The sequence below is a fragment of the Epinephelus lanceolatus genome, chromosome 17 (genome assembly GCF_041903045.1).
Source record: "Epinephelus lanceolatus isolate andai-2023 chromosome 17, ASM4190304v1, whole genome shotgun sequence".
NCBI classification, from domain to species: domain Eukaryota; kingdom Metazoa; phylum Chordata; class Actinopteri; order Perciformes; family Serranidae; genus Epinephelus; species Epinephelus lanceolatus.
In genome coordinates this window covers 26,596,933-26,615,802 of record NC_135750.1, presented here as the reverse complement: position 1 = coordinate 26,615,802, position 18,870 = coordinate 26,596,933, and the positions used below count along the sequence as shown (strand labels likewise).

At 41.9% G+C, this 18,870-nt stretch overlaps 1 protein-coding gene across 1 annotated transcript in view; it reads right to left on the bottom strand.

Annotated features, from left to right (window-relative positions):
- Positions 1–4,903: 4,903 nt before the first annotated feature.
- Positions 4,904–18,870, bottom strand: part of micu1 (mitochondrial calcium uptake 1) — a 37,334-nt gene continuing 23,367 nt past the window's right edge. Inside the window, exons 6-12 of the mRNA XM_033613887.2 lie at positions 17,052–17,166; positions 14,904–14,986; positions 12,943–13,143; positions 10,966–11,103; positions 9,354–9,462; positions 6,025–6,114; positions 4,904–5,842 (exon numbers count right to left, since the gene is read on the bottom strand). Coding sequence (XP_033469778.1) covers positions 5,682–5,842; positions 6,025–6,114; positions 9,354–9,462; positions 10,966–11,103; positions 12,943–13,143; positions 14,904–14,986; positions 17,052–17,166 — 897 coding nt within the window. The 3' untranslated portion in view covers positions 4,904–5,681. The remainder of the gene's footprint in view (positions 5,843–6,024; positions 6,115–9,353; positions 9,463–10,965; positions 11,104–12,942; positions 13,144–14,903; positions 14,987–17,051; positions 17,167–18,870) is intronic.

The window sequence follows — 18,870 nt, the reverse complement described above, 5'->3', positions numbered from 1 at the left end:
ACTGTACCTAGGCTGGGAAGTGGATGAGATTGGGCAGCTGCAGTAGAGGGCAGGAACAAAAAGCCTCTGTACAGGAAGTCACAGACACACTCACATCCTGTTAGATCTGATTCTGATTCATTAAAATAACATCAGACCCATATATCATCTTGTTCGCAGTCTCTGGTTGTTTTAAGTATGACAGAGTAGCCTATTAAATTCTATACACGCGATCTGTGATTTCTGTTCATGGTTCAGCCTCCATTATACATGAATTCTCATGTAAATCAGCGTCATTTCAGTTTGCTGCTGTGTATAAATCAGCTGAGCAGACCTGTCACCCTCAAACTACATCAATAAATTGAAAACATTAATAGTCAAACACACAGGAAAGAAATAGAAGACAACAGCTTTCATTAAAGATCAGTCAGATAGAGCCGTCGCAACCCTCACCTATGGTCATGAGCTCTGGGTAGTGACCGAAAGAACAAGACTGTGGATACAAGCCGCTGAAATGAGTTTCCTCAGTGGGGTGGCTGGGCTCAGTCTTAGAGATAGGGTAAGGAGCTCAGACATCAAGAGGGAGCTTGGAGTAGAGCTGCTGCTCCTTCGCGTCTTAGGGGGTCAGTTGAGGTGGTTTGGGCATCTGATCAGGATGCCTCCTGGGCGCCTCCTGCTGGAGGTGTTTCGGGCACGTCCCACTGGTAGGAGGCCAGGGCAGACCCAGAACACGCTGGAGGGATTACATATCTCATCTGGCCTAGGAACGCCATGGGGTCCCTCTGGAGGAGCTGGAAAGCGTTGGTGGGGAGAGGGATGTCTGGGGTGCTCTCACTTGCGAGCCAGGCATTTCCAATCATGCCCTGGGTCTTGTCGATGGACAGCAACTGCAGCGCCTGGCTCTAGAAACTGTGGTTGCCTTAATCTTGTGAGATTATTGTTGCCCACGTACATGACATCAGAGCATGTTGGACTCCCATATAACGAGCAAACATTGTGCGGCAATTGGCTGTGATCGCTTACGGCAAGCCTGACTCATCTCAAACTAGCATATATGTGGCTTATGTCACCATGACGAATAAGCTGTTAATTATGTGTAAAACGGCTGAAGTGTCCCTTTAACACCTTTAACCTCTACATGCTCTCAGCTCTGAATTATCAGGCTTTTCAGTTTACCCATAATACTCAGTGTAACGGACCATACTGAGAATCAACTGTACAATTTCACAGTGAAAGCTGTCCAGAGAAATGCAAGATGTTTCTTTGATGTGTCACAAAGCAATTACAGTGCGACGCCACATCTTTTTGTAACAGTTGATAGTCACATAAAGGAGCTCTGCCTGTCACCTGCCAGCTTTGTAAACCCGATGAGTCTGATATATTGATCACCTTTGAGTCTATTTTCTTCAATACTGGCTCCATCAAGTTGGTCAATTAGGTCATTTATACAGTTGATGCTTTTATTTAATGAATCATGACAAGCTTTCTGCCCACAGGTTTTCTTCCAACATTCACTGGAAGAAAAGTGGAAAGCAAATTCATCCAATTTTCGAACTTATCTTTTGGACCAAATTGTCTATATTTCAACAGCAACAGTCAATTTGTTAAATTTTAGAGATGAAACTCTTGCACTGGTGACAAATTTTAGAGATGAAACACTCGGTGACGAACTTCTTTCAGCTCAGTTACTGTTGTTACTGTATCTGATCTGGACCGGTTCACCTCTTACCCTCTATAAAATGTTCTGTATAACCATAGGTATCATTACATATTACAAATACCCAGAATCACATTAATCATACCCTTTAAATATCACAGATGGTAGCCATCTGTCAAGTGTTAATCATGCATAGTCATTTGTCCTCACTGACCTGTAAGCAGGTTTCTCTGTTACGACGATGACACTCCGCGGTTCACACCAAAACCTGCCAGTTCAACCAGCTTCACCTCTGCGATACTGAATCCTGGATGTTTCAGATGTTTAACAACACAGCGGTAATAAACCTGAAATGAGTCCCTGCTCTTACAGAGCTTGGATAGGCAGTTTTCTTTCCATGTTTTCAATAAAGCCTGCTGGTTCTTGACAGTGACAGTAGCAGAGTGTTGATGGATTGTGTCAGAAAATAAATGACTTGGTGGAAAAGTCAGTCTCCTGCTTTCAGTCTGTACTTATAACAGTAGGTAGGATCTGCTACTTCCAATATAACCCTCGTTTTAAAACCCTATGGAGAAGCTGGCAAAGTGATCCTAAGGCTTTTTGGATAAACTCTGTTTTTACATCACTGCAATAATAATAGTTTATTATTTTTGCATTAACTTATAATACATGACAGATGGCACATGACATACGGCCTATTGGAGCGTACACTCACTGCTTTCAGCGTGAAGAAAAGCCTATGCACACTTGATGAACAGCACATGCACTGTCCATGCAGTGTGTGTCTCTACACTCTGAGGAAATGTTGTGTACATTTCTGTGCCTGCACATAAAGAGCTGTTGACTTAAGGGGGAGGTCTGCAGTCACTCCAAATATAGCCCCCTTTCCAAAGTCTGACAACAGTTAACCATTGGGCGTTGCTTCACTGCTCACCAAGCAGGGGGCTGCAGTGCAGCTACTGAAGAGCTGTTACTGGGCAATTTTTCAGTGCAGATGGAACTGTTGTTGAGAGACCCGATGCAGTTGGAGGCGATGTTGCTGACAGCATGTTGGATTCTACAAAGGCACAACAAACTAAAGGAGCCCTCAGGATCTGAAAGCAGAAGAAAGAGTGCTTTGATACTATTACCGCAAAATAATTATTTTTGTCGATTAATTGTCATTTATTAGGCACAATTTCTAAATATTCACTGGTTTTTAAGCTGTTTTTTCAGTTTCATGTCACTGTAAATCGATATTCTTTGGGTTTGGCACTGTTGGTTGAACATCAAGTAATCTGACTGCATTTTCACTATTTTCTAACTGCAGACATGAGCAGATTATGAAACACTGGGCCCCTGGGCATAAACATGCAGAAGGCCCCATATCATTTCTAAGCCTCTTTTCGTTGTTTTGCGTCTCTTTGTGGTCTTTTTAAGTGTCTTTGTAGTTGCTTTGCATAATGTGTAGTCATTTTGTATCTCTTGGTAGTCGTTTTGTGTCTCTTCGTAGTCATTTTGTGTCTGTTTGTAGTTTGTATCTCTTCGTAGTATTTTGAGTCTTTTTGCGGTTTCATTGTGTCTCTTTGTAGTCATTTTGAGTCTCATTTTGGTGTCTTTGTGACTGTAGTCATTTTGAGTCTCTTTTTAGTTTGTGTCTCTTTGGAGTTATTTTGTATTTCTTTGTAGTATTTTGAGTCTTTTTGTGGTTTCTTTGTGTCTCTTTGTAGTTTCTTTGTGTCTCTGTAGTCATTCTGAGTCTCTGGTCATTTTGAGTCTCATTTTGGTTTCTTTGTGACTGTAGTAATTTTGTGTCTCTTTTTAGTTTTTGTCTCTTTGGAGTTATTTTGTATCTGTAATATTTTGTGTCTCTGTAGTCATTTTGAGTCTCATTTTGGTTTCTTTGTGACTCTTTGTAGTCATTTTGTGCCTCTTTGCGGTTGTTTTGTCCCCCTTTATTTAGTCACCGTGAGTGTCTTCCAAGTCTCTTTGCAGCTGTTTTGCATCTCTTTGTAGGCTTTCTTTTTGTAGCTTCTTTGCATTTTGCATCTTAGTATTCTTTTTTTTGTGTGTCTCTTTGAGGTTTTGTAGTCATTTAGTGTCTCTTCGTAGTCATTTTGTCTCTTTGCGGTTGTTTTGTCCCCCTTTATGTAGTCACCATGAGTGTCTTCCAAGTCTCTTTGCAGCTGTTTTGCATCTCTTTGTAGACTTTCTTTTTGTAGCTTCTTTGCATTTTGCATCTTAGTATTCTTTTTTTTTGTGTGTCTCTTTGAGGTTTTGTAGTTATTTAGTGTCTCTTTGTAGTCATTTTGTCTCTTTGTGGTTGTTTGCAAATATTTGTGGTTGTTTTCTGTCTCTTATGGTGTTTTTGTGTCCCGCTGTATTCATTTTGAGTCTCTTGGTACATGTCTTTTCAAGTGACATTTTGCAGGTAAAGGCCAGAAGGGGCCCCAGACACTTTGGGTCCCTAGGCATGTGCCCAGTAGACCTGTTCAGTAATCCATCCATGTAGTGTTTCTGGAAAACCGAAGGATTAGCTGTTTGGGACAGCTTATGATAAATATTACATATGAACCCCATTGGACAAGCTCCAAGAATTGCACTTTCGCAAATATGGAAACAAAACTGTTTTTTTAGGTCATGATGTTTTGGAGACACACGGTTTGTTTAAAGGTTTAAAGATGTGTGTTTTAAATTTGATACAACAGTGATTTCTGTTAAAAATCATTTTACGATTCCATGTGATTGTAACGCCAGACTTCATCTCTGGAATGAACACGCCGGTGAGGAATACTGATGAGAGGCCCTTCAACCTAATCTCCCGCCTAGCAATCACTCCCGAGTACCACTTCCGTCTGTCAGTTGCAGTGTGTGCAAGAGAGCAAGCCAGCTCGTTTCAGGCCACTGCAGCACAGCGTGTGTACCAAGAGGCTGCAGGACAATCTTTTAATGGGCAGCAGAGGCCGAGGACTGCCCATCCTGTCCATTTCAATTAGACAAAACTGCTGACCGCTCTTGCAAACACACACACATTAGCATCTTTTTCTTCCTCTGGCACGTATTCAAAGCCACTGCATACAATCAGCCATGCAGTTTTGCTACGAAATGTTACACCCAATTTCATTACGCACGACAAATGACTTCCTTGGCACCCCATAGATTAGTCTCGCTAATCCCCCGCTGTGCTTTTCTCCAAGTCAAAGAGAGAGAAAATGAGAACATGGCAGGACAACAATCCAACTTATGAGTAAAGCAGAACACAGGCTTTCATAAATAAAGCTTAATCAGTTTTACGTTATTAAAAACATCTTTAATAGAGCATTTCATTTAATATCCATCTTATATAAAGTGTTTCAGTGGGCAATAATAATTAGAAGAATACACACTTTGAACAGTACACATTGTAGAGCTAGACAAGCATCATTGATCTTTCATGGGACACAATGATAGGGGTAAAGATGCGGCTGGAGCTTGTGGACTGAAATAAGAGCTTCTAACAAGATCAGACTTTTGCTCTCCGTCCCACCAAAGAAATAACTAAAGGTCTGTTGTCAGTATAGAACAGACTAAAAGTTGGTTACCTTGCTTGGTTACCAACTGTGGCATTTATACAGCGGCACATCAAATAAGATTGATTCCACTTCTTGCTTTTGCAGTAAAATGTGTTTAATGCAGATATAACTTATTGTTTTTAGCGTCTGACAAAGTGTCACACAGTTACCTGCGGACTCAGCATTCCTCTGTAGCATATGGCAAAAATAAACATGTATATTTCAAAATGTACAAACACCCATGATGCCTCAGACAGGCATACTAGAGAATCCTTTCAGGACCAATGCGCTGCGTCAGCATGCTTCAGTCACTATATCGACAATCTGAGCAACAGCGACATGCGTTAATGATTGATGATGCCTCTCAGAGCTGCAGTCCTAATGAGTTCATTGCATTAATTGCCTCTTTAAATTGTCAAGACCTGTTGGAGGAGAATGTCTTTGAAGCTACTGGTGTTGTTGCTTTATTCACATGCTGTCTTTCTCTGCTGCTCACATGTCACCTCCCGTCTCTATTATGTCTTTGGTGTGGCAAAGTCCCAGGCGGTATCCTGGGCGCACTTCCACATGGCGCGCACCAGCCGAGTGAAACCCATGTCCTTTGGTTTCTCCAGCCCCCTCATGAGCCGCTGCTTCATAATGGCTATGAACTCCCGATTGCTGAGCTCTCCGTTCCCTGAGGAAGACAGACAGCGGGCGGGGAGGAGGGAGAGAAAGGGTGACGGACAGGGGAGAGATGATGAAATAATAGGGGAAAAGTGAGTAAGAGGAGGAGACGACTTCTATTTACTGATGATTTGCGTCTGTCAGTTGAGGCATTATTTGTATTTCCATGAATAAAGTAAGCTAGGTACTTACCGTCACAGTCGAACAGAGCGAACACCACATCACACACGTGATCTGACAGCTCCACTTTGGCTACGGTGCGAGCCACCTGCTTCATGGTAACTGAGAGACAGAGGGAGGGAACCACAGATAGAGACATTCACAATTGGTGGAGGAGAGTAACGAAGGTGCGAGTCACACAAGCCAGCTCATAAATGGCTCATGTGGAGGACATTGTGTGTGAGTCAAACTGCTTGGGATCGATAGCAGGCAGGACTCCCATACACCAGGGGAGACTATCTGATAGAGAGACAGAAAGAGAGGGGCTGAGAAGAGGAGGAGAAGGAGCAGACAGCATCAGTTTCACTGGCTGAGAGGAATGAGAAAAAGATGGAAGGTGGGAGCCTCAGGGGTCATTTCAGAAAAACAAATAGATAATAAAATGACGAAAACCTCCGTAGTCTCGACCAGAATGATTGATTATCAGACTTCAAAGAGGCATGCAAGCGGAGGAGCAAAGTTAGAGAGAAACAGAGGAGTATGAGAAAGAGGAGAGGGCAGGGATGAAAAGAATAATATCTGGCAAAATCTCTCTGCAAAATGGCACGAGGAAAAAAAAAACAGCTGAATCACTCCGCCAAGAATCTCATTAGTGGCCTGCTTTTCTACCTTTAACAATGTGCAGCTCCAGATAAAACACCCACATATGAGAAACTGCACTAAAAGAGTGTGAAATCATCAGATTTGAGAGCAAGATGAAAGAGATGAAAGACAGAAAAAAAAAAAACAGAAACACAGATACAAAAAAGAAGAGAGGAATATATGAGCTCCTTAAGGCTTGAAGAGCAGGAAGATGGATTCACTGCACTGGACAACAGGAGGATGGAGATAATTTGCAGACGCATGCCTGGCAGCTCTCCATGAACCCACAGCAGCCTGATGTTTTCAACGCCCCTCCACAACACACTCACAAACACACCGACACACACATGGCTTGTTACTGTTATTGCAGCTGAAACTGTACGCTGGAAACAAGCACCTCGGGGTAGACCCCGCGCTCCCTTACAGCAGGGGCTGTTTTATCAGTGAAACAGAACTAATGGATGCGCTGACAGAAAACATACAGAGGCTATTGAAGGGATGAATCATTGCGATAAATGAAGAAAACACTGACTCATCAAACAATTTGCCATATCATAAAAGCTACAGGTCCTGGCTGCCTGTGCCGCTCTCACATTAAATTGACTTTCATTGTTCGGATCTGACAGACAAATTAATTCAGTAAAAACGAGTGTGTTGAGGACGATAAAGGAAATAGACTAATTTAATGACTGATTTGACACTAAGTAATTGGTCTTTTTGAATAATAATGTTTTAAGAGTGAGTGTGCGGGGTCAAACACAGTCAACTGTCTGTCTAAATCATAATCCTCAAGATTTCCATGAAATCAAACCCCTCTTGTGATCCTATTATTGGTCGGCATTTTTTTCTGCAACAGCCCTACAATGCTTTTACACTCAGTAATCACCTCTCCACAGTTGTTTTCACTGTTATGTATTGCCACACCATTTCAAATCACATTCACACACGAGGGTTTAACAGGAAACAATGCCATTTTGCATAATTTTACCTCAACAGCCTCACTGTTTACTGCTCACTCTCTTTATACTATGCTCTATAAGTTAATGCTAATGCAAACTAAACATCAAATGGCAGCTGCTTCACATTAAAAGCATTCAACCGGCTAAACAAGAGGTAGCTTTTATTGTGAAGAAGCAATGATATGACCACTTCCTCCCACTGTGTAAAAAAATGAAGCCAAACATCCTGGATGCAAAATTGCATTTCCCAGGATGGCGAAGGCCTGACCCGCCCTACTCTACCCGTTACTCTGTCTCTGACTGACATTTTTACCTTAACCCTAACCAGTCCCACCCCTCTCACCTACACCTAACCAAACCAACCACAAAGGCAATGAGTACTAGCCAATCAGAGAGAGAATAGGGCAGGTCATGCCTTCACCGTCCTAGGAATCACAAAGCATTCCGGATACAGCTGCTGCCATCTTGCACTGGTGACAATATTTGGAGCCAGAGTCTGTGCAGCAGTGATCTCTATATAAATACAGTTCTGGCCGTCCTGCGATCACCCAGCTAACACATACAGCTGTGAATCATGACATCAAAACCCCCCTTTTATAGCATCAAATAGCTACCTAATATATCAGCAAAAATAAACACTTGAACATACATCAGCATGATAACAACTACCTTAAATGACAGAAGCCATGTTTGGGAAAAATTTATTTGACGTTTTTTATTTTGGCCCATGTTCCATCCGCTAACACAGAGGGGACGGGTTTATGACCTATACTGCAGCCGGCAAAAATGGGGCAATCAAGTGGTTTTGTCTTCACTTTTGAAGAGTTGCTTGACGTCCATCCTTATTAAACAGTCTTTGAGAAGAAGCCCCAGGCAACACATTGTCTTTGATACCGCAGTTAGTGCTAACTGTGATTAGTTATCAAAAATACATCTCCAAAAAAACAACATTCACTTTTTGTATATTCTTGACAGCAGATCAGTTTTTAATATTCCAAGGCAATAACTAAACAAGAAGGAGCAGCCACAGTGAGCTGTAAGATGAAGCTCCTCAGCAAGGTAACCAACTTTTAATAGTGATGAATGGAAACCTACTAGTGCGCAGCGTGCAGCATAAAACAGATGATGGAAAAAGGCCAATTAACTGAGCAGCACTGCAAACAGATACAGCTCCTCTTTTGTATTTCTGACAAAGTGGCTGCTCAATGGGTGTTTGCCGTAGCATTATAATGCACTTGTTACCATGGTAACCACAGGTGTTCCCAAATTAAACAGGACTAAAATCATTAGGATTGCAATCTTAAGATGTCTTGCTTTAGGGGACTTTGGGAGTGTTTGTTAAACCCTCCAGTCACCGCTTTTCAGATGAAAGACGCCCTCCTGGTGCTTAGGAGGGAAAGTGCAACTATGTAATGATGGGACAGCCGAGTCCCAATCCTACTCTCCCTCCTCCATTGATGATGCTGGCATGTGTCAGTGAGCATCAGCGGCCAGCTAAGTGATCTGTCATGTGCATGTTTGTGGTTCTTGGATTTAAGCATGCGCTCTCCTGCAGGCCTGGAGGAAGAGGCTGCAGATGACAAATGGCTGAGCAAGGATTGGGAGCAAAGCCAGGCAAAGGAGATGTGGGAAGTGAATCTGGCTGGCAGAGTGTTAACAGCGCTGAGAGACAGAGGATGAAAGTGACAACAGTTGAGTCTACAGGGGAGTAATTAGCAGGAAAAAGAGAATGTCAGAGGAAAAGGGCAAATGTGGGTGTACCTTTGTCTATGGAGGCTCCGGCCATGTGGTAGAAACTCAGGGCTGTGTCCACGTCGTTCACGTTCTTTAGGAAAGTAAAGAAATTCTCCACCTCCTCGAATGTGATGCCCTGCACACGATGGGAAAATACAAAAAATGAGTCCTGGTGAGAAAGCCTGGGACAAATCAGAAACAAATCATTCCTCCAGGTTTTACCCGAGCCATCAAAACTCTGCAATCATGTGAAAAATGAGCCAAACATTGTCATGACAAGGCTGCCACAACACAATGACATTTTGAGAGCAGCTCAGGGGAGGAAGCAGGCAGAAGCAGTCGACACACATGAATGAACAGTGTGCCACGGACGGACAGAGGAACAGACGGTCTAAGACACACATGCACGTATGAACAGACGCACAGTCACACAGCTGCCACACCGCTGATTAGCTCATTTGCAAAGAAAAGTGAGCAGCTGGTCTCAGGCTGTAAATAACACTTTTCTCATTTACATTACAGGTTATGCCAACGCTGAGAGACAGACAGCGGCATGGAATAAGAGGCGGTAAACAGTGAAAGAAGGAAAGAGAGAGAGAGATGCTTACTGCAGTTCAATTCCTTAGAGAGACACAACTCTGGCAGCACCAGTCTCATCTTTTTCTCATGCCTGGGAGGAACAGCACCTTCCCTGCTTTTTGTTTTCTTTTCTCTGCTAAACATTGCATTTAACCATCAAATGTTCCATCATAGCTCGTGTGATGCTTTACTATCTTTGGAGGGGGGAAAAGGGGGGTTGTATTTTTGCTGCAACACTTCTGGGGATACGATATGCAGGGGCGTAACTTCAGTCGTTTGACTGATGGGGCTCATTATAGTGAAAAAGAACAGCATGAAACCACAGTTCATGCAAAGAACTGGAAATAGGAAAGGGACAGGAATATACTGAAGCTAACTCCGAGCCCTTTACATCTTGAATATTTTTACATTTTTCCTCAGTTTGGTTAATCCCAGCGGAGCCATTTCACTTGCTTAGAGCAAAGTGGTGGTGGCTGGTGAAAAAATGTCTATGGAAAGGAAAGTTAAAACTCTTTTATATAAGAAAACATGCAGCTGAAGTAAACTAAATTAAGTATACCAAGTATAATAGGTAAACTGAATAAGAAAGGAAAGGTGAGCTTCCAAGGAGAAGGACAAACCCTAAAATAATCAGAGATTGTGAGACTGCAGAGACTGACAGAAAAATGGTTCAATAAAGGAGCTCGGAGAGAGTTGGAGCAATTATGCCCTCCTGCTAAGAACTGGCTGCTCTGTATTTGGTCACCACAAACAGAGATAATGGAAGGTAAAAGAGTCAGAGAGAGTGAGTGTCTGTCAGGTGGATAACGTCAGCCTCTGAAGGTGCCGTCCACTCCCAGTGATGTATTGCCTCTCCTCCAGTCGGTCTCACTCTCGCAATGTCCCAGCACAATCTCCCTTTCCCTCAGGCACACACCGTCTGTCACACGTTCTCGCATGTAGGCCAATTAGTTAAAACACTCCACGACATCCAATCTAGCACCATATATAACTGCAGAGTACCAATAACTTATCTCAAAGCTCTATGACGGCATGAGTAAGTGCACTCAGATTTATCTACCTGTGCATCCTTAAACATCTTCTTCAAGCCCTTCTGCATCAGCTTGAGTTTACGAGACTGGACACCGCTATAGGCCAGCAGCATGCCCCCAAACTGTCGCTCAGTGATTCTGTCGTTCACAGGATCGTTCCTCTCGAACTGCAGGGGGGGGACAGAGACAGATGAAGATTGAGTGCTGTGCAGAGGGACAAACAAATGAATAAGAGGAGGAGGGCACGGGCAGATGGGAAACAGCAAATACTGGCGTCAGGCTTCAAGTTGAATCATGCTAGGCGCCGGCATTGGTGACATTAAATTTGCATGTGCAGTTTTTTTTTTTTTTTTTTTTTACAATGTCCCACTGGAGCATGGCTTAAGCGGGCCTTGGCTGTGTCAGGTCAATCCAGTCGGTTTATGTCCGTGGCTGTTCCGACAGCAACGCGGCTCCCTCCCCGCTTTTCTTTCTGAACGTGCCGACCTCTCAAAATGTTAATTTATCTCACTTGTGAGAGGCAGCTCATGACTAAGCCAAAATAAGCCTGGAGTAAAGATTTCAGGGGTGACCTGACCATTCATGAACCCGCAGAGGGTCTACCTTTTGTGAGGTAAAGTCACCTTAAATGTCGTCATGAGCAGACAGTGTACAGTGGGTTTTACAAGCTTATTTTCTGCGGTAAACAGTTGCCTGCTGCTGCTAAAAAAAAGACACAATGAGAGTTGTGAGACAAACAGTTAAGTTACAGGCCGGACACCGTGAATGACAGTAGCTCTGGTTATTCTGACATCTGTGTATCATGCATGGACATACAGACCTAATTAAGACAGCATGAGTGTGTATACATTGTGCTCTGCAACCAGATTGTAATCTCCATTTTACTAGGAATTTATTAACAAGGGATATGACAGTTATAGAAACAAGAATAAGAGAAAATAAGTGAGCACCCTGAAAAAAAAAACAGCTACAGCTGGTGAAATATGGCCTGAGGTGAGCTGCAGGCTCAGCAAACAATGAGAAAAGTGAGGGCAAGCACGTGAGACTTCAGGAATTAAATTACCCATGTTGGTGTCAACCTTATCCGTGGTGTTATGATTTCCCTCTCTGAGCGTTATAGTATCATTAAGACCTGACAGATAGAGCTTTCTTTCTGGCAGATGCTCCGACTCCAGTCCTATTCTTGGAGCCTCAGATGACGGTTCAGTTTATCAGTAAGGTGCTGCCTACGCTAATTAAATAGATTCAAATAACCATATGTTCAACAACACTGATCAGTTGCTGTTACTATAGTGGCAGGGGAGGGGGAGGCTGCTGTCAGTCTGAGGAGGAGACAGACGATGGCTTTTATACTTAACTGTCACAGGTTTCAGAGAGTGACACTGACCAGTGCTGACAGACAATCCACACAGCGCTTCTGTCATCCTCTGCCCTTGTTTTCCTTTCTATTGTGCATAACGCTCGCCTATCACTCACTTCCTTGCTTTTCCCCTGGCTCCTGAACATTGTTGGGTTTATTTGTATGTGGGACTCATTGTAACAGGGACAGTAATATTTACTTCCTCTGAGACTGCTGTCAATTTTAATGTGTAGTCCCTGAATAGGTGCAGCGGAGACTAAGATCTGAGATTACAATAAAGCCATAACATTCAAATGAATCCATTATGACTGTATGCAATGGTACATCAATATCAATATAGCAAGATATTGTTATCGTATTGATATCTTGATGAGACTAGATGTCTAAGACTTTGGATATCTTAATTTAGTGTTGTCTTTTCCTGGTTTTAAAGGCTGCATTACAGTAAAGTGGTGTATTTTTTTAACTTACCAGACTGTCCTAGCCTGTCTATTATTTGCCTTGACCCACTTAGTCATTATATCCACATAACTGATGATGATTTATTTATTTATTTAGTATTTCGTTAAAGCACCAATAGATAAAGCAACAGATGAAAATTCTCATACCACTCTTCATCCACTCATTCATTTTACTTTTTCGTTACCTCTAGTTTGAGCACATCATGCTGCAGCATCCTCTGGAACTCCAGGAAGCTGCCGATGGTGAGTTTTCCCTTCAGGTCCTCTCCAAAGAAGTAGGTGGTGAGGGCAGAGCTGCAGCCAGCTGTCTTCAGGGTGTTTCCTGTGGTGGAGCGGTCACGGTGTCGCATGCCCATGCTGGTCTGGGAACGAATGATGCTCTGGACCTAAGGATAGAAAGGGAATCTTTGTCAACAAGGATGAGGGTGTAGGCAAGGTTTCAGAAGTACTTGTTATTATTTACTTTATGGAGCAATAAATCCATTACAGGTTAAAATATAGAGGATTTTACTTCAAAGCAGTTATACACAAAAATAAGATTAATTATTATTAATTATCTGACTTGTGAAGTATAACTTTAAAAAACTCCATCTGAATAACACTGTATATGTAATACTGTATATGATTAACCTTATCAGGTCCAGCAGGACAGAGATAATGATATATCACAGAGTGCAGAGCACAGCACTTATCTTTTCCCTCTGAGAAAATGTCACAGCGATGCACATCAATGCAGGGACCAAGCTTTAGAGCCTGTCAGTGTGTGTTACTGGTTACTGTAATGCAATCAGTCACTACTGTAGATGCAGCGCGGTCCAAATGTGTGGGCTGACTGTTTTAACCTTGTGTTTCCTTCAATATGTTGACTGTGTGTGGCTGCTATATGCAAGATGTGCTGCTAATCAAAACATTTTTTTAGCTTTATTTAAGAAGGTTCATCCCATTAAGATCAGAGATCTCTTTTACACAGGAGATCTGGTGAAGTACAGCAGCAACACAGTTACAACAACAAATAAAATGTACACAAAGCACATAGAATTGAGTACAATGATCAGATACAGCAGTTGCACACAGACAGCCTGGCCAGGGCTCAAAAGATTTCACCATGGTTTTAAACACATTCAAGGTTAACATGTCTTGAAGCTTGAGATTATTCTGCAGATTGTTCCATGCTGTAGGGCAGGGAATCTAAAAGCTTTTATTCCTGATTCAGTTCTGACTTTGTGCACAACAAGTCACAAAAATGGAGATTGTAATTTTCCTATTTCATATTCAAAAGACAAGATAAGTGGGTAGGAATTTTCCCAACAATAGCTTTGTAAACTAGAATTACGGCTTTGCGGTTGTATGCCTCAGTGTACCAGGCAAGTTTCTCTTATAGTTCACATCCTTGACTGTGAAAACATGGATGCTTCACACACATTTCCCCCCAGCAGCACAGAAGATGTCACAGTGAAGCTGACCTTTGACCTTTTGAATTTAAAATGTCATCACTTTAAACATTTGTTTGAAGTTTTGTCTTGAGTTATGGCCAAAAACATATTTTGTGAGGTCACACCGACCTTGACCTTTGACCTTTGACCTTCGCCCACCAGTCCAGCTGAGCATTTATGTTAAATAGGTGTTCTTGAGATATTGTGCTCACAAGAATCAGACAAATGCAAGGTCACGTCACCTTTGACCTTTAACCACTAAAATCCAATCAGTTCATTGTTGAGTCCAAGTGACCATTTGTGCCAAATGTGAAGAAATTCCCTTAAGGTACTCGAGGTATCGCCTTCTGAGAATGAGACAATCAAGGTCACAGTGACTTTGACCTTTGACCAAAGGCGGTTTTCCAGTCCTTAGGGATTTTATTGGTGGATACATTTAGATTAAAATAAGACACAGTGCTTTAGCTTTAAATTCCAATGCCCATTTTAAGACAGGCTCTAAATTATCTTAACCAGCTGGTTTTCTTGGATTCCATCCTTTTAGAGCTCTAATGACCTCTGTCGTTGTGAAAGAGGTGAAGTTAAAAACCTCAACATTGGCAGTGGTCCTATCATCAAATAGAGGTGCTCTAGGGGGATTATTAAAGAAACATATCACTCTTGCAAGTTACCCTGAGACCATCAATGAGTATACTGAGTGATCACAGTCCTACCTGTTCAAACTCCTCCAGATCCACTTCTCCATCACCGTTCAGATCAAACATCTTGAAAGCAATCTCAAAGTTCCTCTGGGGAGCTGGAAACCACAGGGCACAAAAAAAACACATACTGAAATCAGTAAATCAGGATAAATAAACGACATGTCACACTCCATCGACCCAGCTTTCATCTCACCCCGCAGTGGTGCTACACAGGGCCCCTTAGATGCTCTTCTTTGCCATCAGACTGCACAGTGACCAGACCCTGCACTGTCTATATGAGCTAATCTGCAATACAACCTTTGCATTAATGATATCTGATTTTCTGTTTGCTTCACTGTTTTTTTCCTAATCTGTGTACACCCTCTGCAAATGACCTTTGCTGTACTTCTGCTATTAACACGCAATTCACTTTAAGGACCATGTGATCACAGTCAGTGAAATTTGTGTTTTGCTACAGGAGGATAACAAAGCTCGGTTCACGGTGTCAGCACCCACAGTCTGATAATGACAGAACAAGCAAGAATGCGACATGGTTGAAGAAACAGTGCCTCCATTCAGAGTTTTATATACGGACACACTCTGTCTTTAATTAATGCAACATACTGACATTTTCTTCCCGACGATACAATTTGCATACTTATAGAAGAAACACATGGCCCTCTGCAGAATTAATGCAATGTATATTTTGTATATCCAATTTATGGGCTATACATTCATTCATTATATCTAATCAAAATCCTAAACCTTGAATAGTATAACATTAGATGATGATAACATGTGCAACTTTTCCACACTGTATACATTTCACACTGCTACACATACTGACTTCTCAAATGTAGCACTTACAATTTCACGTAACCATTTATGCCATTATATTTAAGCTTTTTTGGTACATTAGAATCAGAAATATCTTATAGATCCCCGCGGGGAAATTGTGAATCTTCCCATTATGCATGCTCTTTGTTAACATAATGATTTAATTAATCAAAATATCATCGAAATTGCAAAGGAGCTAAGTGCAATATTGCAGACACAAGGTAGATTGCTTGTTGGGTACAGAGCTCAGCAAAAATTACATCATCATCATTTTTATTTTATAGTTTCCCGGGCAAAATAACATCAAAATTTACCATTCCACCTAAAATTGTGACATATTACAATCACATCTGTCAAAATGATCCTAATATGATTTTTCCACATATCATGTAGCCCTAATTTATAAAATCTTGACCATTTTTGGACATCGACAATTGACTGTGTACAAGGACTATAGTTTCTACACTGTTCATGTGATGAAATACAGAGCCAAACAATAATATTTACACTCCACATTATATAACCTCTATTTGTAAAATTGTTTTCAATGCTTCATTGTTACTCCCGCACACTACAATAACCATATTTTGCTTTGGCAACCCAACTCCTTTGAGGGAAATATTAAAGATTAATCTAGTCTTATCTGACAAAGGATTCAGACTGTATAAAAGCAGTAAATATGTACCACTGTGAGTCTTGAACCAATGTGTGCGTCTGTTAGGCAAAATATGTCCTCCTTTGTACTATTTTCGTGGCCATGTTAAATGGATTGAAACCAACCATAAGGCATGCTGTCCTGTCTGCTTAAAAATGACTTGTCCTTGAAAACTTCCCCCAGAGACTTTCTCCATATGAACGGATTATAATAAATGGTTGCGCTAAGCTTGGGGATATGGGTTTACTAGGCACTGGAGAGGAAAGAGTCAGAGCTTCATTTTCATTATCGTGAACTCTTGACACGTTTACAAAGGAGGTTTTCTTGCGAAATTTCCTCCCTGCATCCACCACCAGTGCTAGATTCAGCTAAAGCAAACTGTTTGTGTGAAGGCTGCGAGCTTAGTAGACACACATTATTAACTTTGACAGAACTGGAGATCATACTGAACAGGCTGAAAGCACCTTAACCTGGGTGATAATAATATCATAGTGGAAAATTTCTCTTTCTCACTTTATGTCTTAACTGGCGCAGTAAAAAAGCAGCGAGCAGAGACGCAGAAGAGATCTTTTTTGGGATGTGATTTGTGATCAGTGTGTAAGATCTTAAGGATGTGGGATTGAATGGGATGAGTCATATAGGAACCATTAGATCTCTGTGCAGTCTGTACAGTTCAACAGTGTACTTACTGGACAGCACAGTGGTGAGGAAGATGTAGTCAGAGAAGGAGATAAGGCCACATTCTCCCAATGTGTAAAAGATACTGTCCTCATCTGCAAACTTCTCCCTCTCCTGGGCGATCTTCTGCTCATTTAGGTCACAACAAAAGAAGGAAGAAACTATATTAAAACATTTCACATGATTCAGCACAACCCTTATGGCTTCTACAGCTGTCCCAGGTGTGGCTTTGTGTGTGTGCAAGCAAGTGTGTGTGAGAGTGAAGCTCAATCAGAGACTGGCTATGCTCCAACACAGACACGTGAACACATACTGTACTTCCACACACACATCAAAAACAGTCCTGGTACATAAGGATGATAATAGATAGACAGTTTATTACAATAACAGTCATGCAAATGCTGCATACACATGAAGCCGTACAGGCAGGTGAGGGTGGTAGTGACGAGCAATTAGTCTGTGGTCAGTTCCAGTACAAAACACATAATCCACCAGGGGTTGTACTCACAGTGTGAAATTGACATAAAGAGAAGAGAAACATCACAAGAGACTGTAGCACAAACACACACTATTGATTAACCATATCTGTAACACAACCCAAATGTATTAATCATTAAAAACAAAGTGACTCTAGCTCTCTCTTTCACACACACACACACACACACACACACACACACAGACGCACAGTTAACTGACGGTTTTCTGTTAGCATGTGTATATTCACAGCATTGCATGAAAGAGTGACTTAACCACATGCACACTACACACTCAGTGATAGAGACTTGAAAGACAGCATCTACAGGACGCTCCACCAAACAGAGTGGACAGACGGACAGAGCATGCCTAGAGAGGGGAGGTGGCTGGGCCACGCTGAGCCCACGTGGAGTTACCTCCGTCTGTAAGAGGTCCAATTCAGAGGAGGAAGGAGGAGAAACAACTGTTAGAAAACAGCGTGGCCTCTGCTGTCTTTAGCAGGGCCTTGAACAACAAAGACATTCATGTGCATTCAAATTTACGCACGCAAGCACGCACGCACGCATGCACACACACACACACACACACACACACACACACACACACACACACACACACACACACACACACACACACACGACAGCATCTTTCTTAAAACAAGACAACAGGGGGATACCACTCAAATTATGAATTCAATTATGTCTTGCTGTTTCTGCAGCCTGTAAGTAAAGACTGATTTCCCCAAAATACTTAGTGATGCAGCTCCACTACCAAAGCTGTTAAAACTATCTTTATACCTATTGTCTGTATAGTGACTAGAGCTGTAAGCTGCATGTACATTGCAAATGAAAGCAAGTGGCATATTCTCGCCTAAGGGACACAGACTAAAATTAATGCACTGCAAAAAACATATCTGAATACTAAAATTTGGTGGCATCTCCCATCATAAAATAACATGACATTCTTCATGACAAATTCTTGCCCCATGAGCCGACTCCCTCCTCATGATAAATAGACTGTAAAATGGCCTCTAAAGACAATTGGTACGAGCTTCTAAAATATATCACTGTCTCCAATTTGTGTCTATCTTGACTCGTACGCATCACTGATGCAAATACAGAAAATAGTAGTTTCTACTGCAACATTTATTATTGATGGCGACTACATTTACAGTATAAGGGGAGAAGGGAGTGGGAGAGAGAGGGGGAGGTGAGAGAGAAAAAATGTTATTTTTGGAGCAGTGCTACCAGTTGAGAGAGATAGAGAGATAACAAAAGGCAAAATTTTCATTCTTGGAGTCATAAGAATTCAGGTGTTTGCAATGTGTAGTAGTGTGAGAGAATACCAACGGGGGAC